This window comes from Sturnira hondurensis, unplaced genomic scaffold (assembly GCF_014824575.4).
Source record: "Sturnira hondurensis isolate 20B ecotype Veracruz unplaced genomic scaffold, ASM1482457v3 Scaffold0021143, whole genome shotgun sequence".
Taxonomy (NCBI): Eukaryota; Metazoa; Chordata; class Mammalia; order Chiroptera; family Phyllostomidae; genus Sturnira; species Sturnira hondurensis.
This window is the reverse complement of record NW_028093774.1, coordinates 26,607,839-26,634,203: the sequence shown is the minus strand read 5'-3', so window position 1 is coordinate 26,634,203 and position 26,365 is coordinate 26,607,839. Positions and strand designations below refer to the sequence as shown.

Below are 26,365 nucleotides of genomic sequence, written 5' to 3'. Positions count from 1 at the left end.
AAAATCAAGCAGATTCTGACATTTGGCAGGAGGCATTGGTTGAGTGTCCCATCTGTATACTTATCCTATTGTGAGCCCCGGTCTAACCTACCTGGCAGCTCAAATATTCAGGCTTACTGGCCTGAAGAACAGTTTGGGACAATCACAGTTGCTTTAAAGTGAAGAGGGAAATGCAAAAAAGGAGCAAGGCGTGGAAGGTAACCTCAAATTTTGTAAGTAGCTTCCTAGATCTCTGACTGACATCTAAACCATGAATGTGCTGGGCATACTACAAGCAGCACAGCTAGGACTAAAATAATTAAATTTTGAATTGTAATCTACTGCAGAGCAGGGAGTTTGCAGTTGAGTCTTCACAAGTCATCTGCTTGCAAGAATAAAAACAAAGCAACATTTTTCAGAATAATATACCAAAACTGAGTGTCTCAACATATCATTTACCATGCCCAGGGTACAGTCCAAAATTATTCATAATCAACTGATTCTGACCCCAAGATAACCCAGCTATGGGACCGCACAGAGAAAGATTTTTCAAGTAGTTACTATAACCCAGCTTAAGTAGGATGGGAAAATATACTTGTAATGAATGAAGAAGCATGAAATCTTAGCATAAAAAATAGGAACTATTAAAAATAATCAAATGAAAATTTTAGAACTGAAAAATATAATAACAGCAAAATATGTTGAAAGCATCCTTTTATCTTTAAATTCAGGGTCCCACATGAACCAGTTTAAAATTGATGGCGATGAAATTGTATAATAAACATACAGTGCTATTAAGTAAAACTTTAAAGCACATTAGATTAGCTTTTAAACAAATAAAATTCATACCTAGTTATTCGTATTTGGAAAGCTTTGGTATTGTTTATTAATGGAACTATACTATGGAAATTATAGGTAGAATGAAAGAAAAAATGAAAAATATTCAGAATTCTTACTCTGAAAAAACATTTGAGTATGAGATAGAAACCACACTAAAGACAATGCACTGTTTTACCTTGACAGATTTCTTAGGTAATATGGCATGTTGATTTATATTACTAATGGGCAGTAAAATAACTAGTTTTAGAGCTCCAGGCTCCCATCTCCCCACAGAAACACTGTAAAACAAGCAGAAACTGTCAGAACCAACTTTTTCAGAATTCTGATTCAAAAAACAGTCAAAAGATTATAGCAACCAAGCAAACACTGAATCAAGAATCTTGATTTGTTTAGATTGATGAAACAATTGGATTTTTTTAATCCTCCCCTGAGGACATTGTTTTCATTGCTTTTAAAGAGAGAGGAAGGAAGACAGATAAACATCAATGTGAGAGGAACATTGATTGATTGCCTCCTGTAGGCACCCAGACCAGGATCTTACATCCCTGGACCAGCAGCCAACCTGCAACCTTTTAGTTAAGGGACAACATTCCAACCAACTGAGCCATAGTGGAATGGGTAGTGCAAAGTTTTAAAAATAGATAGTGCTAATAGTTGTACTATATTGTGAATGTAATTAATGCCACTGAATTGTACACTGATAACTGATTAAGATGGCAGATTTTATTGTATAAGTATTTTTTACCACAATAAAAATTTTTGATAAAAATAGAATGATATATTGATAAATGTTATAACATTTATCAATATAAATCAAATGTATAAATTTATATATTTATCAAATGTATAAATCTTGAAAATATTATGCTATGTAACAGAAACCAGTCACAAAAGACTAGTATGTTTCCAGTTTTGTGAATGTAAATTTGTGGTTTCTTGGGACCTCCCAATAAGAAGAAAAGTGACTGCTAGTTCCTGCCAGGTGTGTTTGGGGGTGCTGAAAAGTTCTAAAATTCGATTGTGGTAATGGTTATATAATACTGTGAATATACTAAACACCACTGGACTGTGTATTTTAAGAAGGTGACTTTATGACATGTGAAATATATCTCAATAAAGCTCTTTTTTAAAAAGGTTATGGACTCACACAATACACAATGTTTAAAGTAAGCTTATTTCACAGCATGCGCAAAATAGTGACAAAATGGGAAAGATTAAAGGACTGTAAGTAATAATTTAATATAGACTTTAATTATGGATAATTAGCTCTACAGTTCATGGCCTTAATTGGAGAATTAAGAATCAGGACTTTTGGAGGCAAAAGGTGGCGGCAAGGTAGATGGGAGCTGAACCCATTTGCTTGTGCACCCAACTAGGTCACCAGTCTTCTGAAGACAGAGTGAACAGCCAACAGAATCCCAGTTTATATGAAGTTTGGAAGCCAAAGATTGCAGAGGACATTTAAAAACAGACACCTCTGAACTCATGCAAGACATGATAGGAGTTGTGGATACCAGTAAACCCACTGGAGGAGAGAACCCACCAACAAAGGAGCCACCAACAGGTAAAACCCAAGTACAATAAGGGAGCCCACACAAAAGGAGTAATGGACAACCCTAGAGCATCCAGACAAGGAAATCAAAGAGATCATACCACTGAGTCCCACAGAACTCTTACCATAGAAGTTCACCCTACAAAGACAGCTAGCAAAGCAGAGCATCAGAAATCGCAGAAACAAACAAAAAGACTCACCTAAAAGGGGGAGACAAAGAAAGAACCTGCAATCGAAAGGAATGGAAGACTCCCCACTAAAAGAACTAAATGAAATGGAGGCAAGCAAACTATCACATATAGGATTCAAAAGAATGGTTGTAAGGATGCTCAAGGAACTCACAGACAGCTACAAGAAACTGAGTGGGAACTACAACAGTATGAAAAAGGAAATAGAAACTATAAACAGTAACCAGAAAGAAATGAAGAATACAATTTCTGAAAGCAGCAAGGGAGAAATGAGAAGTTAACATACAAAGGAACTCCAGTAAGGCCAGCAGCTGATTTCTCAACAGAAACACTGAAAGCCAGGAGAGAATGGCAAGAAATATTCCAAGTAATGAAAAGCAAAGGCCTGCGACCAATACTACTCTACCCAGCGAGGTTCTCAATTAAAATGGAAGGCCAAATAAGGAGTTTCCCAGACAAAAGAAGGCTGAAAGAATACACCCCCACCAAACTATCACTGCAAGACATGCTAAAGGGACTACTATAAGAAGAGGAAGGAAAAGAGTGACAGAGAGATGAACACAAGTACAAAAAGGGTAAAATGATTAAGTACCTATCAATAATAACCATAAATGTAAATGGATTAAATGTTCCAATCAAAAGACATAGGGTGGCTGAATGGATAAGAAAACATGACCCACACATATGCTGCCTACAAGAGACTCACCTCAGAAAAAAAGACCTACACAGACTGAAAGTGAAGGGTTGGGAAAACATATTCCAAGCAAGTGGACAAGAAAAAAAGCTGGGGTAGCAATACTTAGACAAAATAGACTTCAAAACAAAAGCCGTAAAAAGAGACACTGAAGGACACTTTGTAATACTTGAGGAGAGAATCCATCAAGAATGCATAAACATTGTAAACATATATGCACCCTATATAGGAGCACAAATGTATAAGGAACATCATGGAGGACTTCAAGAAAGATGTAGACAGCAATATACTTATACTAGGGAATTTTAACACCCCACTGTCCAAAATGGATAGATCTTCCAAACAAAATATCAACAAGGATATTGTGGCATTGAACAATGCCCTAGATCAAATGGACTGAACAGGTATATATAGAACCTTTCATCCCAAAGAAGCAAAATATACATTATTTTCAAATGCACATGGAACATTTTTAAACAGAGACCACATTAGGACAAAACAAGCCTCAACAAATTCATGAAAATTTAAATCATATGCATTTTCTCAGACCAGAAAGCCTGAAACTAGAAACTAACCTAGAGGAAAAAACTCAGAAACACTCAAATTCATGGAGATTGAATAGCATCCTATTAAACAATGAATGGGTTAATAATGAGATCAAAGAAGAAATTAAAAAGTTTCTAGAAACAAATGAAAATGGACTCACAACAGTCCAAACCTTATAGGACACAGCAAAGGGAATCCTAAGAGGGAAGTTCATAGTGATACAGACGTACCTAGAAAAAGATAGAAACGTTTTAAATAAGCAACCTACACCTACAAGAACTCGAGGAACAATAACAAAGACAGCCCAAAGCAGGTAGAAGGAAGGAAATAACCACAATCAGAGCAGAATTAAATGACATAGAGATTAAAAGAACAATCCAAAGAATCAATAAATCCAGGAGCTGGTTCTTTGAAAAGATAAAATCAACAAGCTTTTAAGCCGACTCATTGAGAAGAAAAGAGAGAGGACCCAAATAAACACAATCAGAAGTGAAAGAGGAGGGATTACAGTGGATACCACAGAAATACAGAAGATTGTAAGAAATTGTGATGCACAACTTTATGCCAAGAAATTTGAAAACCAGGGTAAAATGGACAAATTTCTAGAAAAATAAAATCTTTCAAAATTGAATGAAGAAGAATCAGAAAGCCTGAACAGACCAATAACAACTGATGAAATTGAAATGGTAATAAAAAAACTCCCAGCAGACAAATGCCCTGGACCTGATGGTTTCACGGGAGAATTTTACAAAACATTTAAGGAAGAGCTAACCCCTACCCTTCTCAGACTATTCCAAAAAATCCAAGAAGAAGGAAGACTCCCCAACTCTTTTTATGAAGCCAGCATCATCCTAATTCCAAAATCAGATAAAGACACAACAAAGAAAAAAAATTACAAGCCAATATTGCTGATGATCATAGACACTAAAATCCTCAACAAAATATTGGCAAACCGATCCAGCAATACTTTAAACAGATCGTACACCATGATTGAGTGGCATTCATCTGAGGGAGGCAAGGATGGTATAATATTCACAAATCAGTAAACATAATATATCACATAAACAAAAGGCAAGACAAAAATCACATGATCATATCAATAGATATGGAAAAGCATTTGATAAGAGCCAAATCTTCAAAGGACTCTACTAACTCCAAATTTTTTTAGTATATAATTCTGTAATGGTAGTCTCTCTATGTGCCATAGTATTGTGGAGGGAAAAAACTGTAAGCAATTATTTATTCCTACATCTGCTATTTAAGGCAGCCATGTAAAATAGATCTATAAATACTGTAAAACTTCCATAATGAACTTGAGACTTAGCAGAAAATATTGACAACCACAGGCAGAATATAGGGGAACATAATATTGAGGATCCCACAGATCTGATTTGAATCCTAGCTCTTTCTCCTTTAGTTTTTGAACCTATAAGCAAATAAGTTTCTTGATCTCTCAGAATCCATGAATGAAAAATGAATGAGTCTCTTTTTTTAAATAGGACATTGAAGTATGAATATTTACAGGGTGGAATTGGTGCAGTTTTTAATAATGAGATCATATAATTGACACATAGATAGTGCTCAGTTTTTTATACCTGAATAGATTTTGAATGGCTAAAAAGAACTTAGATATATGAAATTGGGATAACAGTAATAGCATAAACAATAAAATATTTTTAAATAACTTAGATATGCCATATGAGTACATTGCAAACATTAATTATAAACATGGTATTTCACTGAAAGTAAATGTGTTTCGTTTACTTTCAAGACTTTGATACTTGCATATGGAAAAAAGACTTAAATATAAGTTGCAATACCATAAAATTTCCTAGAGAACATAGGCAGGAAAATCTCAGACATTGCAAGCAGCAATATTTTCACTGATCTGTCCCCTAGAGCAAGGGACATAAAGGAAAAGATAAACAAATGGGACTTCATCAAAATAAAAAGCTTCTGCACAGCTAAAGAAAACAGTATTCAAAAGGGAGAGAATTTCAGGGGGAAAAGGGGAAGGATTTATAGGAACTAGTATAAAGGACACATGGACAACAACTAGGGGGTGGAAATGGGAGGGAGGTGGGGAGCACTGGAGGCGGGGTGGGCTGGGATGGGAGTAAAAGACTGAAAACTGTACTTGAACAATAATTTTAAAAAATTATATACAAAAAAAACCCACAACTAACTGTATGGGAAGACATATTTGCCAATGATATCCCAGACAAGGGTTTGATCTCCACATGTATAAAGAACTCTTACAACTTCACTCCAAGAAAACAAACAACCCAATTTAAAAATGGGAGAAGGACCTGAGCAGACACTTCTCCAAGGAGGACATGCAGAGAGCCCAGAGACATATAAAAGAATGCTGAGCATCACTAGCCATCAGAAACATGCAAATTAAAACCACAATAAGGTATCACCTCACACTCATCAAAATGGTCATCATAACCAAATCAACAAACAACAAGTGCTAGTGAGGTTGTAGAGAAAAGGGAACCCAAGTACACTGTTGGTGGCAATGCAGACTGGTGCAGCCACTGTGGAAAACAGTATGGCATTTCCTCAGAAAACTAAAAATGAAACTGCCTTATTTTCTATGAGTGAAATAAGTACCCAAAACTGCAGTGTGTTTTTATTAACAGCGAAATTGTTCCATGAATTGTGCTTCAAAATTTTTATGTTGATTGTTGAAAATAATCTGTTTTTCTTCACTATACATAATATATTTGAGTATGTGGATGTTTTGAGCAGACAGAAACATCCTTCTGCATGTGACATTATTGCTGTTTTCTTTCAGGAAACCCTGATAGATTGGTGTGATGAAAAGGAACTTAATTTAATATTAACAACTGGAGGAACAGGGTTTGCACCACGAGATGTCACTCCAGAGGTAAGATAGAATATGCTTTTCTTATATTCACGTGCTAAGGATGTGAAAAACTTGCTATGGAAAAATTATCTTAAAAAATGTTTCTTGACTTTTTTCCTTGTACTTAAACTAGAAGAGATAGAATATGAGGCAGAGTGAGCTGATGCACAAGATACTCCTGCATTTGCTCAGTGGTCTCTGGTTATCAGCTAAAATTCAGGCATATTGTCAAAGGAGGTGATATCAGAACTCTGACTCTTAGCGTAATATCTGGTCTGATGTGCTTTCTTAATATACTTCAGAATGTATCTGATTTCTCTTTTCTTTAGATACACTTGTCACTGGTCTTAAAGCACAGTAGAATGGTTACAATAGAATATTTATACCGTTATTACAGTTCTTTTAATGAGAAAAAGTTGTATGTTCTATAATTTTAAATCTGAATTTAATTAAGTCAAAAAGCAGAATTAATATCTAGGCTTCATGCCACAAGAATTACCTCAACCTTTGCACAGGGGGTGAAACTAGGGAAAGAATGAAGAGTAGCCAGTGCTCGGTGGTACAGGGGAAAAAGTCTTTCTTTTTAAGGAAGCTGTAAACCCGGTGTCATTTTCAGAGTTTTATTGTTTCCTTTACCTCCTCCGAAAAGTGTTTCTTGGCTAAATTTCAAGTTAGTGTTACTGTGTCCTTCTATTTTCAAACCAGTACACTATCTACTGTCTTATTAATAGCAGGATACTTTTGCTCTGCACATATTAAATATTATACTGTCTTTTTCAGACTATCCTGCACCACAAAGTGGGCTTGTTAAAACAGATTGCTGGGCACTACCCACAGAGTGACTTATTCAGCAAAATCCTCAGTGGGTGCTGAGATTTTGTGTTTTTAACAAAGCTCCAGGTGATGCAGATGTTCTGGCTCATAGACCCTACTTCCAAACTTTGAGAACCACTGCTTCAGTATATGAAATTACAAATTTTTAAACAAGTTGTAAATTAATTTCTATTCATTATGTAAAAATCATGACACAGAAATTTTTTGGATACTATTATAAGTAAGCTTGTAAATAAGATGGTTTTACTTTTAAGTTGATTAGAATAGTGTTGTATGGAGAAATTCTTAACTTCAGCTGTTTAAAAATGAAGTCATCCTTGCACAATTTTTTTAGTTTCTGGTCCCTAAGGGGAAATGGTACTTTGACCAACTTTTACATTTCTTTTAAACTGTGAGACTAAATTAATAAGTACAGTTGGAGGGAAGCTGTCTCCTGTAGATATGTGTTTGTTTTGTTTTGTTTATGAGAAAATTGCCTATATATGTGAAAGCATGGATTTTTGGAGTTAGGTGTTGTGTTGTGTTGAAGTAAATGAAATTAAGTTTATATGTCTCTATTTTAGTGTGTGATGGTTTGATATTTTCATATTACTTATTTTCACATCAGAAAAGTATAAAAAGTTTCTATGAATCCATTTACAACCAGATAATAATATTATTTTTAATTATCGGGAAATAATTTACACCACAAAGTTTAGTATTATTGTGTTCTGTGGAGTTTCAATACCAAAATGCTAGGCTGGAAATTCAGGTCTTTGAATTCTGGCTATAGACTAAACTGCTTTGTGCTTCAGATTCCTATAAAAGGAGCGAAGTAAAAGTACCCATCTACCAGGGTAAATGTGAGGATTCAGTACTAGAGCTATGTAAGGGTTAGCTTATAAGGGGTAAAGATTTTTTATTACTTACTACATAACTACCAAGTGGAGAAATCTGATAGTTTTTTTTTGTATGTAACTACCAAATGAACAAAAAATCTTATACTAGATTTAAAGTATATCCATGAAATTATCACAATCCTATTATTTTAAATTTTATATAGTAAGCTTTGTATTTTACTTTTTGCATCCCCATATAAATCAAGAGTCTTGAATTTCTTTCGTTCTAATATCTGTTTATTCTCCTGTTCCCTTTTTGGGGGACTGTTAGTTGACAAGAGTCTATCCCTTTCTATGATCTTGAGAAGCTTTTTATTCTTCAGCTATCTGTAAAACTTTGAGGTATTCTTATATTCTTATACTCATATATACCTATAACAACCAACTGGGTAAAATTGTATTAGGTTCTTTTTAATAATTTTAAAATATACATGAATATGTATTCTCTATTTTTGAAAACAGGTGATTACTTCATTGTGAATTCTTGATCTTTAATACAATCACTTTATGTTTTATATATAAATATATATGGTATGATTATGTGTACAGCAAAAGTCCATTGGACTGTTAAGCCTTTGAAAAAAATAAACATGGAAACAATATAGGGCCACCCAAAATAATTCTGCTAATTTCCCATTTCCTCTACACCCGTGAATAGTTGCAATTCTTGTAATATTTAAAAACAACACTGAGATGTCCAGAACCCAGAAATACAATTTTGAGCTTGTAATAATATAGTCAGTTGTCTTTAACTTGTTTGTCTTACATAATTATGCCTGAAAAGAGAGGTAACTATTTCCAGACCACATTTACCTGTATAAAACTTAGGGTTGCAAATATTTTTGAATAGATTCAGAAGTTACTGATAGAAAACACAAATATTAATGGTAAATATAAAATAATATAAAACTTCTCCCTTCACGTACTAATATTTTACAGTGAGTAATTTTCAATAATTAGTTTTATGTACAATCAGAAAGGATGATTGTTTGTGAGATGTGTGTGTGTTGTTAGGGAAAAATGAAGGAAATAAACTGAATGAAAGAAATAAAGCGTTCTAAACTTATCAGTGGGAATGAGCTGTAGAGAAAATGAAAAGTTTAATACACTCAGATTTCTTCCCAGGTCAGTTTAAAAAATAAGGAGTAGTAAGTTCAGAAAAGTATATCTTATTTACATATTTTATAGGAATAATCCAATCAGTAGATTTTTCCAAATTATGAGTTTGTTTCTATCTTTAAGCTTTGTATCTTAAAATATAGTTCATCTGATACTTCCATGCCTGCTGGCCTGCTCTCTGCCTTTAAACATGATATACTATCAAAGCTAACATACAGCATAAGCATATGCTTCAACTTTTTAGTTTTATTTTCCTATGGAAAGCTTTATTTTTAAAAAAATTAATTGCATTATCTCTGACCTGATAAAAAGGTTGAATAATCTGTTGGCATTAGTGAAATGCTGATTATGTAATATTCTGTGGAACATAAGAACTCATTACCATAAAAAGTATTCTCTCTTCATGTCCCATTGTCTTTTCAATATGATTTATTTCCAAAATAGGTATTATTATGTAGTTTTTAATTACTTTTTAAAAGTAAAAGTATAATTAAGGGTATATAAGTGAGGTGAAGTGAAAACCTTTTAGATGTAAATTCTAAAAGAGAATAAAAGATTGAGAAGTATTAAAAGACCTATATAATTACAAAGAAATATTTAATATGTTATGGTAAATTAGAAAATATTAAGGTATTTAATATTTATGAGGTCAAAATAATTTTCATCACTTGAGTACTATGCAACACCAGAATAAAGGACTGTATACTAATATATTATTTTGATCACGAATTAAAGAGTTAAATCAAAGCCTATAATGCATTTTAGTTTTCATCCACTCATTCATTCATCAAGTTTGGTATTTTTAATTCTTAATATGTATTTGATGCCATACTGGGTGCTAGAATTAAAAAAATAAGGTGTAGTCCCTATTCTCAAGAAACTCTTAACCTATCACAGGGGTCAGCAAATTATGGCCCGTAGGCCAAATCCAGCCTGTCATCTTTTTGTATGACGTGTGAGCTAAGGCATGGATTTTGTGTCTTTAAATGACTAGAAGAACTCAAAAGGAGAATAATCTTTGTGACACATGAAAATTATTTGAAATTCAATTTCACTATTCATAGATGAAGTTTTATTGGAACATAGCCACACTAATTCATTTATATATTGCCTGTCACTATAAAAGCAGAGTTGAGTACTTGCAATTAAAATTCTATATCCTTCAAAGCCTAAAATATTTACCATCAGACTCTTTGCAGATAAAGTTTGTCAGCCTCTGTTCTGTTGGACAATGGTAATTCATCTTTACTCACATTTTTATTGACTTTTTAAATTGATATTTAATTTACTTTCATTTATTTTTACTTTTGTTTCTACTAATCTGAAATGATGTTGGGTTTCATTTCTTGAACTTTAGAGGGAAGTTAAAAAAAAACATTTTTTTTGCCATATACATATAATAAAATGTATTGTCCCATTGACTTAATAGACAGTATGGCATAACAAAAATAAAAGATTCCTTATTCTAAAGAATGCATAAAATTTTCAATTTTCAAAACTGGTCAAATTAATGGATTTATTATACAGTATATAAAATCTCTCTCTTAATATATTTTCAAACTGTTGTTCCTAGCAATACCTCCTAATAGTACCTCCTGATATAAATGGTCATTATAAAATAAACAAAAGGAAGAATAGCAAAAATTTTGGAAAACTATAAACTTGATATAAGGGATATTCATTTAAAAACATGCTTATACTTCATTATGTAAGTGAAGAGGTATCTAACAAAATGACCAAGTGAAAGGGGAGAATACTCATAGTCTGATACAGAAGATGAATTTCTAGGGAAAGACTATGATTTTCAGAAGTCATATTCTGTTTATAGCCTATATAATTCTTATATTGTACTTTTTGGAACAGATCTAAGCCTGTCCACAAATATTTTTCACTTACGATATGGATATTTTCTAAAATATCAAATCACAGAAAAAATATTTATTTTATAAAATCTGTTTTATAATCAATTTGTTGAAATTTATGTATTTTATAATTTTACACTAATAAGCGTAAGGTGTGAGTTCATGCAGTCATTAACCATTTATCTTTCTTATGTTATAACACTTTAAAAACACAAACACTGTGTAAGTTAAAGGAAGGAGACATAATTGCCCCGAGTTAGCGACTATATGTTAATGATTATCAGTTGGTGACTCATGAAAACTGACAGTTAACAGCTTCAACTAAAAGTTAATATTTGACATGTTAGCAATCAGAAAAACTCTCCTACATTACAGCAACATAGCAACAACACCATGTTTAATAATTTCTGTTTCTGAAATAAATTTTTCTTTCAATTTTATTTTGTATTGGTTTCAGGTGTACAGCTTAGTGGTTAGACAATCTCATATTTTTTATAGTGTTCCAGTCAACATTTCCAACACCCTATCTGGCACCACACGTGTTTACTACAATATTGAGGTGAAGGGACTGAGAAGCACAAATTGGTAGTTACAAAACAGTCACGGTAAAATAAGTAAAGCATAGGAAACATAGTCAGTAATATTGTTTTTGAAAGAATTCGGTCTCTTAACTTATGTGATTTGAAGTACAGGGTCCAGCAGAAGTAACACCTGCTTGTGTGTGGTTGGTAGAGTAATAATATGGGTGTAATAATTTATAGTTTTAATTTGAACATTTCACCCAAAATGTCCTATGCTGTGCTTGAATGTGATATTATTGTTGCAGAATCACATGCTTATTATTTTGTAATAATAAAGGGGCGTTATTTGTGCCAGACCTTGTGTATAGTTGTTCTCAAGTATATATCAGTATTGTCTAGAAAACACTGATTACTTCCCTGGCAAAATATCATTTACTGGTATGGAATATTTATTTTACAGTTCTAGGATTGTTTTAGCTAAATAAAATACTGTTATATGTGGTAAAGCTAAAAATAACTATATTGAGCTAAGATTTTGAGTATCATAAAATCGTTCTATATAAATAGAGTAACTCAACAATATAGAATTGATAACAGAGCAGAATACAAGAAACCTTTATACCTGAAATATGTAAAACTAAATTTAATAAAATACATCACTACTTTATGGTCAGAGAAAGTTATATTTCATGCCATGTTAAGGAGCTCTTTCTATGATTTTTATAGTCTTTAAAATGGCAGATATGTTTCTTTGTCTTATCTTTATCTAAACATTTTGGCATGCAATATGCCAAAGTGGAAACACTAAAACTATAAAGTGAGACCTGAATTTGAACCCCAACTCTACTACTAACTATGAAATTAAGGCAAATTAACCTATTCAAAGTTTAATTTTCTCATTTGCTAAATTAGCTAATTTCTACCTCTTAAGGTTTTTCTAATAATTGAGATAAAAGTAGCTAATAATAATAGTAACTAGCACTTGTATATAGAACTTAGTATGTGTCAGGTGCTGTTTTAAGCACACACTAATTCGTTGAGGCAGGTATTGTTGTATCTGTTTTAAAAATGGAGGAGATACTGAGACACAGATCAATTCATTGACTTGCTAAGGCCATCCAAGCTAATGATTATAATACATGTAAAAGTATCTAGTGCAATGCCTGGTACCTTTTAGATGTTTGGTAAACATTTTTGTTTCTTAACTTTTTTTCTCATTTAATTAATGTTATTACCTATTAGCTCTCATTAGACATGACAGCCCCAAATAAATCTGCTATTTACCGTTGTACTTCTTACATGTTAGCTTCTAATGTATCTGGTACATATGGCTAAAAATGTAAAAATGTAAGCCAACTTGTTTCCACTAAGGTATAGGGCAAAAGAGCAATAATAAGAATTTCTATAATCTATATCAGGGGTGTCAAACTCATTTTCACTAGGGGCCACATCAGCCTCACCGTTGTAATTTTAGGACTTTATAAATGTAACTACTCCTTAACAGTTAAGCGAGAGCTGGGCATTGCCACCAGGTAGAAACCAGGTGTAGGGCCAGATAAAGCAAGGTGGAAGGCTGAATAAAACAAGGTGGAAGGTGGGATTTGTCCCACAGGCCTTGTGTTTGCCACCTGTGATCTATATGATATGAAGAATGTAGATTATGTATTTTGTTTTAGGTGTCTAATTTCTCTGTAGTTTAAAATTGTTGGAAAATGGCTTTAAGTGGCCCAGATACGTGATAGTCAAGATAACATTTTTGTAATAGCTCACTTTACTTGGGGTTTATAATTATTCTGCATTATGCATTGAAAAGCAGTTAAAATATCAAAGAAAACATTCATAGTCTTTGTCCCATTTAACAAGTATTTATCAAGCACTTTAGGCCTTAATGAGTGAATGCTAAAGTATATGTACTCTTAAAATAGTGACTTTACAAATCAAAGAATATAAAGCTAGTACCAGAAATGTCCAGCCATTTCAGGGCAAAAGATGTCTTCAAAAGGGGAAAGAGAGAGCCAAGTAGTTGGGGAAATTTTTACACAAGTAGAATTTAAGCTAAAATTGAAGGAGAAAAATAGTATTTGGATTAGGAGAGAAGAGGACATTACCGAGACGAGTAAAGAAGGGGAACTGTATAAGCTACAGAGGAAGCTACAATTAAGAAAATCTTTCTGGCAAGAGCAGAGAATTCACTTTATATAGAAGGATGGATAAACTAGACCTATGTTATTTTAATCTTTCTTAGAACAGCTAGAGTACCATCTGTAGAGATGAAAAACAGCAACTGTCATTATTCAGAGATTCTTTAGAAGCCAGATCCTGGAGTCTACTATCAACACAAGAAAATCATGTCATCAAAGCTCTCTAAAAATAGACCCTTTTTGAGATTTGGAATTTATTGGAATGCATATCAGTACATTCCCCAGATCTAACGTCATTGTCTTTCAAGATTATTTTCATGACTTTTTTTTAAAGTCCTGTTGTAATTCGCAAATCTAGTTACTATCTACATCATTGTTTGCGAATAAAATGTAAGTTGCTGTGAAGTACAAAATTCCTATTTTGATTTATTGTTTGGAAACCTTTTTAGTTAATACTAATCTTACAATCAAGATAATCAAGGAATATTTTCTTATCGTAGATTTTATCTGTGTTGAATCTTGAGTTAGCTTAGCATTTTAAATAAAGCTACAAACAGTATAATAATCGAGAAATCACAGTTTCTCAGAGTTTGAGGAGATTCTGTGTTCAGAGTCCTAGCATGTCCTTTTTATCATTCCCAGCCTTTGCTGAACATCTCGGTCACTGCTTTTTCCATCAGGGAGTTCATTATTTGTGGAACTCTAATTGTTTAAAAGTCTAAACATATCAAATTGAAACTTGATGCCTTATAATTTCTACCTACTAGTCCCAATTCTGCCCTTTGCAGTACACAAAAGAAGGTAGATTTCTCTTTTGCATGACAATTCTAATATTTGAAGGTAAACAATACATTTCTCCCTTAATCCACTAACTTATTATTTTTGCACTCATTTTTTCCACCAGCCACAGCCTTTCCTAAAACAGCTACCCTCTACTTTATTTATGCATTAAAAAGAAAAGCTCTTTAGTAGAATTGTACCAATACAAAGTTACAGGTATAAGATTAAACCATTTAGATGATGTAATTAGGGCAGTAAGTGACATTGCATTTAAAACTTATTATGTTGAAAGGCTATCATTTCATATTGCCACACAAAAGAGGGAAAAGCACATTGATCCTCGAGGTCAGAATTTTGACAAAAATAAACGTTTCATATATAGCCCTGGCTGCTGTGGCTCAGTGTATTGAATGCCGGCCTGCAAACCAGGGGGTCACTGGTTCCGTTCCAGGTCTGGGCACATGCCTGGGTTGCGAGGGCAGGTCTCTAGCAGGGAGCATGCAAGAGGCAACTACACACTGATGTTTCTCTCCCTCTCTTCCCCTCTCTCTAAAACTAAGTAAATAAATCTTTTTTAAAATTTTATATGTAAAGAGCCTATAAATAAAATGCTGTCTTCCTTTTCCCTTAAGTATATTTCTTAATTACATGCCTACAGTGTACCAGAACATATACTCAGCTTTTGGGGAGTCTTATGGGGAGGAGAGATTATATCAGTAAAACAAAAATATATTTATTATGACAAAATCTATGTCTAAATAGACCTTTTACTAGAAAAGTAGTGTTGCCCATTTAACCATATATGAGGCACTATAACATAGTGGTTAAAAGCATGGACTCTGGGTTGAATACTAGATTCACATCTTACTAGTGTGTGATCTTACACAACTTTACTGACTTCCTATATTGATTATGTGTAACATGGAGAGAATAAAAGTACTTCCCTCATAAGTTAATTATATTATATGAATTAATATGAGTAAAATGATATTTATTTGCTACTTAAATATTTGCTGTTATTACCTGCAATATAATATAAAGAGCTTTAGTTTAAAAAATAAGTAGATAATGATCGAATAAATACTAAAAGAATTTTTTCTTGAGGAAAAATCAAGCAAGATAGGACCTAAAGTCCTACAATAGTGTAGTTGTGGGAAAGTTAAAAGAAACAGAGATGACGTGCTAAATATTGATATTTTTTACCTTGAATCTGCCATAATGATAAAATCTTGAAATCATCTTTCCAGCTCACCCTTACAAGTGTACTCTCATAAAATGTACAGAGGCCAGCATACCTGAATACTTTAGCTTTGCAAAATATATGGTAAGATACTGACAACTAAATATCATTAAACAAATTGCAAATACAAGTGCTAAAGCATATTTATATAGAGATATATTTTCAAAAATAAAGGTTTCAGGATATTTCTTTATTATTATTGTCTGAAATCATTAATGTGTACTCATCTATCTATGTTAGATCTCCACCTATAAAGTGGATGTAATGTTGCTTTTCATACAAAATGTGATGACAACAAATGGATTTATATCTGTCAGTCCATCTGAACTTCTTAGAATTATATCAGTTATGTTTAGGAAGGCAAAATATTTGTAACTTTTTTATTGCCTGCCAAAAAAGGAAACTTACAGGGAATCTGATAGTCAGAAAGGAGATTCATATAACAATAAACTATTTGGAAGTATTCTAATAATTTTACAAGCATTATTTCCTCATGTTGGAACTTGGAAAGAACATGGTTGCTATTAAAACATGGAGGACAGATGTCCAATGGGGGCAGTAACCATTTTAGGTAATCATTAATGACAGACACACTGATGAGAACTTAGGGGAAGAATCTAAGTTCCTTCAAAAGATGCTGAGAAGCAAGAAGCAGTAATGCTGTTGGAAGTGTGGATTCTGAAAATGAACTCTCATCAGTTTCACTGAGAGAGAGAGAGAGACACCAAAGGTCAAAGGCAGTAATGCAGAAGAAGCAGTTGATTGTGCTAGAGGACCAACTGATACAAGAGGAAATAAATTATACTACAGTATGAAGATTGAAGATTGCATTGTAGTGATGGATGTCAGTGTGATCATTTAAGTGTGTTTTCCCCCCACCTTCTTCACCACTTTCCATAGTTTGATTGCAGTATATATGATATAATATCCTTTCATGTAATAATTCTCAGGGTAAAACTGCATAATTTTAAAAATACTTTTCTACAAAATGTAGGCATTACAGCCAATAAGAGGATGACTGTTAGTTTTGGATATTATATAAATATAATGGAATCTTATTATAATGTGTTTATTACTTGCTATGATTTAGGGCTACATGTATACAGACCTCCATTATCATGAAGTCACTTTAGTATAACCCCATTGATGAAGTTCAAAAGAGATTCGCATGATGCCAGTTTTCCATTATTGTTTTTTTTTTAATTTTATTTCTTTTTAGAGAGGGAAAGGAAGGAGAAAGAGAAGGGGAGAAACATTAACGTGTGGTTGCCTCTCACATGCCCCCCACTAGGGACTTGGCGTGCAACCCAGGCATGTGCCCTAGACTGGGAATCGAACCAGTGACCCTTTGGTTCTGCAGGCTGGCACTCAATTCACTGAGCCACACCAGCCAGGGCTCCCCTTATTGTTAAACAGGGTATTATGATTCTTTGATACAAGATTTATTTGTGGGCCCTAATACTTTCCACTAATACTTTCTTCTCTTTCTGCCATTTTCACGACTTACCTTTATTATATCCTGTCCCTTAAGATGGGGCTATTCTGTGTGTTTGATAGATGAATGAATATCATCATCAACATTAAATAAAATTTAGAGAACTGAGAGGGCTGCTTTTATATAATACTGAAAACAAATCCTAGTATAAATGGACCTTCCCTCATACATTTACCTTGTACACCAATAACAGTATTAACAACAATACTCTAGTTTATTTTTGTTTGAATTTTAGTTATTATTCTTTGCTTTCTCAACAGCAAAAATATGCCTTAGGACAGGGGTCAGTAAACTTATTCTTTAGAAGTCTAGATAGTAAATATTTTAGGCTTTGTGGAATATATGGTCTTTATCATAACTGTTCTCCCTTGCCTGCCCAAAACCACCACAAGAGGATATAAATGAATGGGCTTTAGTGTGCCTTGATCAAACTTTATCTATAGATAGTGAGATTGGATTTCATATAAATTTCATGTATCATGAAATATATTTCTTTTGAATTTTTCCATTCATTTAAAAATGTAAAAGACTGGGAAAAGCAGGTTTGAAGAGTAAGGTCAGGAGTTTTTACTTTGGTCGTGGAAACTTCAACTGTCTTTAAGGTATCCAAGTAGAGATGTTAAGTTGGCTGTTAGATATTTGCATCTGGAGTTTGGAGGAGAAGTCTGGGCTAGGCATATAGTGCTGTGTTGGTACTCATAGTTAATTCATTCTGGAACTTGTGACGAGAGCTGAAACCAACAAGTACCGAACAAGGAAGCATTTTATCCTGTGAGCAGCATTGTGACTCTTCCTTCCAAGTTCTAGCAAGTGTGATGAGTCCTGAGCAAAAGGAAAGTGCTGAAATATTTTTTTCTTGTCAAAATGTGCCAAGTACAGGGTCGATGGGTTCTAAAGCTGATGAATTTCAAGATGTGGCTATCTTAATGGAATTTAAACCCATGGCAATTGAGATTACCAAGGTACTGGTTAATATTAGTATTTCTTTATAGGTATTACTGCCCCTGTTTTTTTTCTCATTCACTTTCAAAGAAGTAGGCTGCTTCTAGTAACCTGCCCCCCTTGCTCACACACAAAAAAGGGTGGAAGGGATCCCACTGAATCACAAACCAGACCTACACTATTAGTAGTAAAAAGTAGTTCTATTAGTAGGCCATTCTCAAATTTTACCATGGTGTAAACATGGGAGTGAATTTTCCCAAGTACCTCCTTGCTGGAAACTTTGCACTGGAGGTAAGTGTGAAAGGGGAGGTTGTGGGAAATGATGGGGTGAGGGCTTCCAAAACCTTTCTCAAACCTCAGAAATGGCTTGATTCTGAGGAAGGGAGAAGGTTCAGACTGGTTTTTATTTCCATGAGCCAGTTCAAACAGCCCTAAATTTGATCTGCTTTCCTCAAACTGGGAGTCAGAAATCCCTTTTCTCTTCTGTTTTTCTGCTGCAGAAATTCCCAACATTCCCATTTTGTGGGCTCCAGAAAGGGGTAAGCGAAGACTTCAATCCCAGCCAATCATCTCCAAATTAATAATTTTTAGTGTTTTGGTTTTTTTATCATTATAAAAATGCTCTGACCCATTTTTCCCATCTGTTTTATTTTTTGTGAATTGTTATGTATCTATGTTCTAGGGTCACTGTGTATCCCTGGGCAGTAGAGTTCAGATCCATTGGCTATTTCCATTTGTGTGCTTTTCTCTTGTGAATTCGCATATGCAGTTTATGGGTGACTGTTTCCTAGATTGAAGACACCAAAATCAGGAGATTGCTTCACTCTCAGTGGTTTTTTTTTTCCTGAATGGTGTTTTGTTCCCCTGCTGACAGCTTTTTACTCCCCTACCCAACTGCTTCTGATGATCTGCCATTGGCTTTCTGCTATTCTATCTTCCTGCTTTGACTGCCTTTGATTTTTTTCTCAACTTTTTTCCCCATTTACTCATCTGCTGATTGATTTGCATTCTTTACTCACTGGTGCTTTGTCCATCAGCAAACAGCCTGGTACATCCATCTGCTATCTTTAGCATTTTAGACGGCTCAGCATTCTCTATCAGCTCTCCTACAATACTCCTACACCATCTGCCTGCCTGATCTTGCCCCGCCCAATTTATGCCTGTGATATTATATGTAGGTTCAGATTGTTTAGCACTTCTGCTGTCTTTCTCTACTTGCCTTATGCCACTAAGTAGGACTGCTGACTAAGTTTGCTTGACTGCTGTCTCCTCTACCTATTGATGCACATGGCTGCCCTGTTAATTAACTTGAGATGTTATGTTTATCTCCTATGTATTCAGCCTTGAAACATGCTGATTGGCCCATATTGCCTCCTTTATACTTGTCTGCATTTGATAAATCACTGCCATTGTTCCTCTGTTATCTGGTAACTCTGACCAGATTTTATTTCCAAGAAAAGTGTTGCCTACATATTGTCCAAACATATCCTATAAATAGAAAAATGCTTCACTATTTAATAGTCCAGTCCACTTTATTCCTAAACTGACTTTCAAACTCATTACCACCATCCTTTCAGCTTTTTAATACAACTCTACAATTTTTTCTTTAGTTTGAAATACATTTCTAAGTCATTGGTTATCTTTGCTTCAGTTGCCTTTTCACATCATACATTATATACTTTTGTTCCTTGTGTATAGAATCTTTTAATAATTTTCCATATACTAAGTTTATTTTCTAATTTATTTCCCCTAATTTTTCCAGGGCATCATGAGGACAGATTACTCCTATTAATTTTATTTAAAATTTAAAAGCATCTCTAAAAATAATCATTTTACTTATAGTTTTTTATAGTTAAAATTAAAGTAGCTTTCCACTCTGATTCATTATTTTCCTTTGAGAATATTATTTCTCAGTCACCCCATAATTTATATAATATCAATTGTTTAGAGATCCTTTCAATGTATTTATCTTTCCCTCCTTTCAGGCTGTTTTTCTTGTGTGTGAATAAACTTTTAAAATTGACATTTTCCCATTATTTGCTAAGTACCTGGCATCTAAAAATACTTGGAATAAAAAATTATCTGCACTATAAAGCTTATTGTCTTATTCACTGATAATTAAATAAAAGTCAAGATCAAACACGAAATGGAGATTTTGCAAATAATGTAAAGAGTCCAAGGAGATTTAAAGTAGGGTACATACACTTGCATACCAGTGTATGTATATCTATGTGTGTACATATCTACAGTGTCATTGCACTTGGAGTGTGGAAAATGCAGAGTATCTGTATTAAATTTTGTTTTATTTTTCAAAAATGAAAGGGAAAAAGCCAAAAAGAAAGTTATAAATTTAGGGAAAACAGAAAAAAGATATGGACAGGGTTTTTTAATTTTATTTTCCTCTAATAATATTTCAGTAGTTTTTTATTACTATGGTAAAATACACATAACATAAAATATACTGTTTTAACTAATTTTTTTAAGTGTACAATTCAGTGTCATTAGTACAGTCCTGATTTTTTGCAACCATCACATCTCTCTGTTTCTGTAACTTTTTAATCATCTCAATGGAAACTCTGTATCCATCAAATAGTAGCTCCCCATTTCTTCCTCCTACAGGCCCTGGTAACCTCTATTTACTTACTGCCTCTGATTTTTCCTGTTCTAGGTACCTTATATAAGTGGAATCATACCATTTTTGTCCTTCTATGTCTGATTTATACTTAACATTATTTTTTTAAATATATTTTATTGATTATACCATTACAGTTGTTCTATTCCCCCCTATACTTAACATTATATTTTCAACATGCATTCATGTTGTAGCATATATTAGGATTTCATTCTTTTTTGAGACTACTCTTCTATCATATGTTTATACCCCAATTTGTTTATTCATTCACCTGGACACTTGCATTGCTTCATGTTTTGGCTGTATGAACAATGCTGTATGAACATTGGTGTGCAGGTGCTGCTTTTCTTTCAGATATTTTGAGTGTTTCCCTAGAAGTGTATTCAGAACTTTTAATGCATTCGTCTAAGAGGAATTTAAATCAATGGCAAAGACATCAGGAAACTACATAATTAATATGAAAGATGGATAAGTTCCAGATACTGTATTAGAAGAATAAATTATAAACTTTTAGAAAGGTTACAGAAGGCCATGTGAAATTTAGAAGATCATAGATTCTAAGAATGAAAAGGAGAATGAAGTAAAATAACACAGATAGATGAAGGACTTCAAAATTATTCTGACAGTTGAATTAAAAAATACCAACTTCAGGACAAAATGATGACATGTCTTTGAAACAGAGAAAGGCTTACTTTTAAAAAAGAGAAGAGGGATGCATTTGAAAGACAAGGTTTTAGTAAAGATAATGGGACTGAAATAAGGCAACCAGGGTGTGTTTAGAAGCACCAGCCGTGAGAATAGGAATTCAGTTCAATGCAGTAGTCCTTGATCCTGGATACCCAAGCCTTCTACCTACAGAGGTTTTTCTAAAGAGATTCCTGGGCCTAACCCCTAGAGATGATGAACCAAGGATACAATTTAGGCACTGTGTGCATGAGTGTGTATGTGTTTTAATATACTGGTAAAAAAAAAAAACTGTTAAATTGAACTGTGTAGCATAGTATCCTAGACTTTAGAAGAGTAACAAAACTTGGAGAGCATTGGTCCTTGTCTTCAAGGAATTTAAAACTGACAATTTATTTTGGTGGTTTTACATGCTCAATCCAGCCTTTCTCAGCCAAGGTTCCTCATGTAACCTGTCAAAACAGCAAAAATTGAGTGACTCTCTTCTCAGTCCTCCAAGGGTGGTACATAAACTTATACTACGCTGTATGCCCAGGAGAGAGATTATTTCATTATATCCGGTAATTCTGCTAGCACCTATTTATAAGGCTCGCTCTGTGCCATGTGTATGTTAGGAGTATATGACGCAAAGATAACGCCTTGCTCTCAAGGAATTTACATCCCAAGAGAGGGAAAAAACATTTAACAAAAAATGTAGTACCCACAAAATTTTGTTATTTTCTTCTAATTCTTTAGGGAAAAAATGTTCAAAGAGTGATTGTATGTAAGAGCATTCTTGCACCTCTTGTAAGCATCATTGACTCAGGAATAAGAATGTCTTCTATGTTAATGCTGTATCACAGCTGAAGGATTCTGGTAATAGTTTAAATGCCAATAAGAATCTCTTTAATTTTAAGACCTAGAGCTCTTAGTGAAAGAGTACAACTCCATTGGTAGCTGTCAATAAACAGCATCACCTGAAACCAAGGTTTTTAGTTTTATAGTGGAAAATAGAGGTTGGCTAGAGATAAGTAGATGACTAATGTTTAGGAAGTTCTTGAATGTGATTATAAGCACAGTGAGGATTCCCCCTTCTCCCCAGAAGTGTAACTATATACTAATATTAAAAAGGTTTGGGATTAATTTATTTTCATTATCAACTAAAGCTCACTTGAATTCCTGATATCAGAAAGTCAGTCATATTAATTAGTTTTTGTGAGGGATCTGGTTAATTAGTCATTTAAACTAGGAATTTATTTGTCGTCCTTAAATTAATGTGTGCCTTTAAACGTGGATGCAGTTGGCTTTATTCTTATTGCTCAGTGCTTCACACTAGTTTTGTAAAGAAATCCTTTAAAGTGCTACAGTTAAGTTTTAGTATCCTATTTTTCCTCCCTCCTCCTGATGTCCTACTGGTAATTTATTTTTAACAGCACAGCTATGGAAAGATCAAAGGACTTGCTTCAGTCTTCCATTGTGTAAATGCACCACAGCGTTGTCCACTCATCTACTGATAGGCACTTGGGCTGTTTCCAGAGCTTGACTACTGTAAATAGTGCTACAGTGAAGAGAGGGATGCATATATTCTTTCAACTTAGTGTTTTGGGTTTCTTAGGGTACATTCCCATATGTAGGATCTTTGGGACAAAAGGCAGTTCATTTTTAATTTTTCTGAGGAAACTGTGTTGTTTTCCACAGTGGCTGCACCAGTCTGCATTCCCACCAACAGTGCACAAGAGTTCCCTTTTCTCCACATCCTTGCTAGCACTTCTTGTTTGTAGATTTGTTGATGATAACCATTCTGGCAAGCGGGAGATGATAATCTCATTGTGGGTTTAATTTGCATCTCTCTGATGATTAGTGACATTGAGCACTTTTTCGTATGTCTCTTGGCCATCTGTATGTCCTCTTGTGGAGGTGGTCGAAGTTGGGGGGAAAATGGGGGTGAAGAGACTTTGCTTGGCCAGTGGGCACACCATGCAGTATGCAGGTGATGTTTTTCTGAGTTTTTACTTGAAACCTGTATGGTTTTGTTACCCAGTGTCACCACTTTAATTCAATTAAAAATACTTTTGTCAGGAGCAAAGCACTAAAATAGAAATTATACCCAAGTGTAACTTATTTTCCTAATAACAATTGAGTTTAAAGATTTTGCTTGCATTTTTTCTGAAAAACATTTTTTAATGCAAGAAAAAATTATACAGATATTTTTAAGTATAAGATCTGGGATAAAGGAAAACATAAGAATAACAGCATTCTATTTAACTTGTTTATTAATAAATATACTTTTTTGTGATCTCCGAAATACTATTTTTATTTTGAGGAATGATAAATTGAAAATAGAGTTGTATAATGTGTTTCTTTTTTGTATGAAAGTTAACCTGAAAAGACCATATCTCTACCATTCCCTTATAGTTTTCAAGTTCTTTTTATATTTAATAACAAGATTTAATAACAAGGAAATTTACAAGATTTAATCCTGTAAATTTCCTCGTGATCATCAGATTCCTTATAGGCAAATACTCCTAACAAACAAGTAGTCATCTAATCCCATCCCCCGCCCCCCTTTCTCTCCTGAAGAATTACCTGTAGGGCATATTCTGGACCTTGCAAAGGAAGATGTAGCTTCCTTACATGAACCCTTGAGTTTCACTCCCTGGTCTTAACCAGGTTTTAAAGATAGACAATAAATAACAAGCAGTAATAACCAGTCTCTATGTCCCCTAATCTCTTTTCTCCCCTTCGCTCTCCTACCATTAAATGTTTTAGTGTTGCTGGCAAAAACTCACACATTTACACCTGTCACACAAGAGGTCTGGTGGAGTGAAACAGAAAGTTAATTGCCTCAGACACATAAACTTTTTGGTTTAAAGCTCCTTTATATATATTTAATAGTCTTTAACATCAAGTTAATTACCTGAAAAACATACTTGTTAGACATTTGGATGTTTATAAAATACAAAGCATTTCCAAGTTTTTTGTATTTATCTCTGAATGCTTTTAGATTTCTTACATTATTTAGTACTTATGAAGTACTAAAGCTCTCCACTTTAGTACTTAGAGATTATTTTCTGTTCATATCAGCAGCATTAAAAACATCTCAGATGTTCAGAAATTAATATTTTTCGTTTTTTCATAGCCATATTACAATAGTAGACATGTACATATTTATTTTATATTTTTTAAAATATTTTATTTATTTATTTTTAGAGAGGGGAAGGGAAGGAGAAAGAGTGGGAGAGAAACATCAATGTGTGGTTGCCTCTTGTGTGTCCCCTACTGGGGACCTGGCCTGCAACCCAGGCATGTGCCCTGACTGGGAATCGAACCAGCGACCCTTTGCTTCACAGGCCCGTGCTCAATCCACTGAGCTACACCAGTCAGGGCTCATATTTATTTTATAATCAGATAATTCCATTATAGAGATCTTAAGCAAATATTCTGAAAGAAAATACCTCTTATACGTTAATTATTTTTCATCCCAACTCACTGCCTTCTGGTTAAAAATAAGTCAATTTTGAGAGAGGATCAAAAGGCAGAGAGCTTTTTGAGGCATTCTGCTATTCATAATGTTTACTAATTTAAAAATAAAATCATCTGCAGGAAGATCCTATTTTATTAACAAGATCTATCTTCCAGTTTTCTTCTATCCCTATTGTTAGAATTTTAGGATCGCAGTACTTAGCACACACCAGAGGTGTTCGATAAGAGCATAAAGTGGTGACCTTTTTGTTGTGAGACAGTATTAAAGATGAAATTTTAACTTAAAAGTATATGCATTTAGGAGAAGGAAAAGACTTTTTGCTATTTACCCTTGCCTTTTATTAATTGCTTTAAAAACTCCTGTTTTATGAATATAGATTTATTTATGAAGTAAATATAAACTACCAATAATCTCAATACATAACGATTAGCCAGGACTAATTGATTAATTTGAACAATTAGGAACCCATCATAAATACAGGTTGAGTTTCTTAATAACATCATCTCAATTGTTACCATAACTACTATAATTTATTGTGCACTCACTGTGTGACAGGCTATACAACATCTTATGTAATCCTCACAACAAGCTATACAGTGGGTACCATTTCACAGATAAGAAAATTAAGTTTAGAAAGATTAAATCACTAGATGATATAACCCAGATCTAAGAGCCTGTAGAAGATAATAGATAATAGAATTTGAAATAGTTAGTCTTACTCCAGAGACCTTGCTCTTAATCACTCTCTTGTTTGTACAAATTAAGCTTTTTTATGTAATAGCTGTTTTTTAAAAAAGGAGATCTGTCAATCATATCAGAGTATAAATAAGCTATAAATAAATTAATTTTCCTGTCATTGTTTATTTAAGTTCTTTCTTTTCTCCTATCATAAATATTCTCTTTATATAAATTATCAAATACATTTTTTATTATGACTTTAGAAATATAAAATATGTATACAAATTTGTATAAAATATGTATACAAATTTAGAAATCTAGAATATGTATACAAATTTTTATATTCATACTGTCAGTTTGTGAGAATGCATATCCATTATCATTTTTAATTTTACCAGTTTGATAGTTGAAAACTATATGCTTTT

At 33.5% G+C, this 26,365-nt stretch overlaps 1 protein-coding gene across 4 annotated transcripts in view; it reads left to right on the top strand.

The window, feature by feature from the left end:
• GPHN (gephyrin) overlaps nt 1-26,365 on the top strand; it is a 478,645-nt gene that overhangs the window by 206,698 nt on the left and 245,582 nt on the right. For all 4 annotated transcript variants that reach the window (XM_037031472.1, XM_037031470.1, XM_037031473.1 and 1 more), the window contains exon 4: nt 6,600-6,692. In XM_037031472.1, coding sequence (XP_036887367.1) covers nt 6,600-6,692 — 93 coding nt within the window. The remainder of the gene's footprint in view (nt 1-6,599; nt 6,693-26,365) is intronic.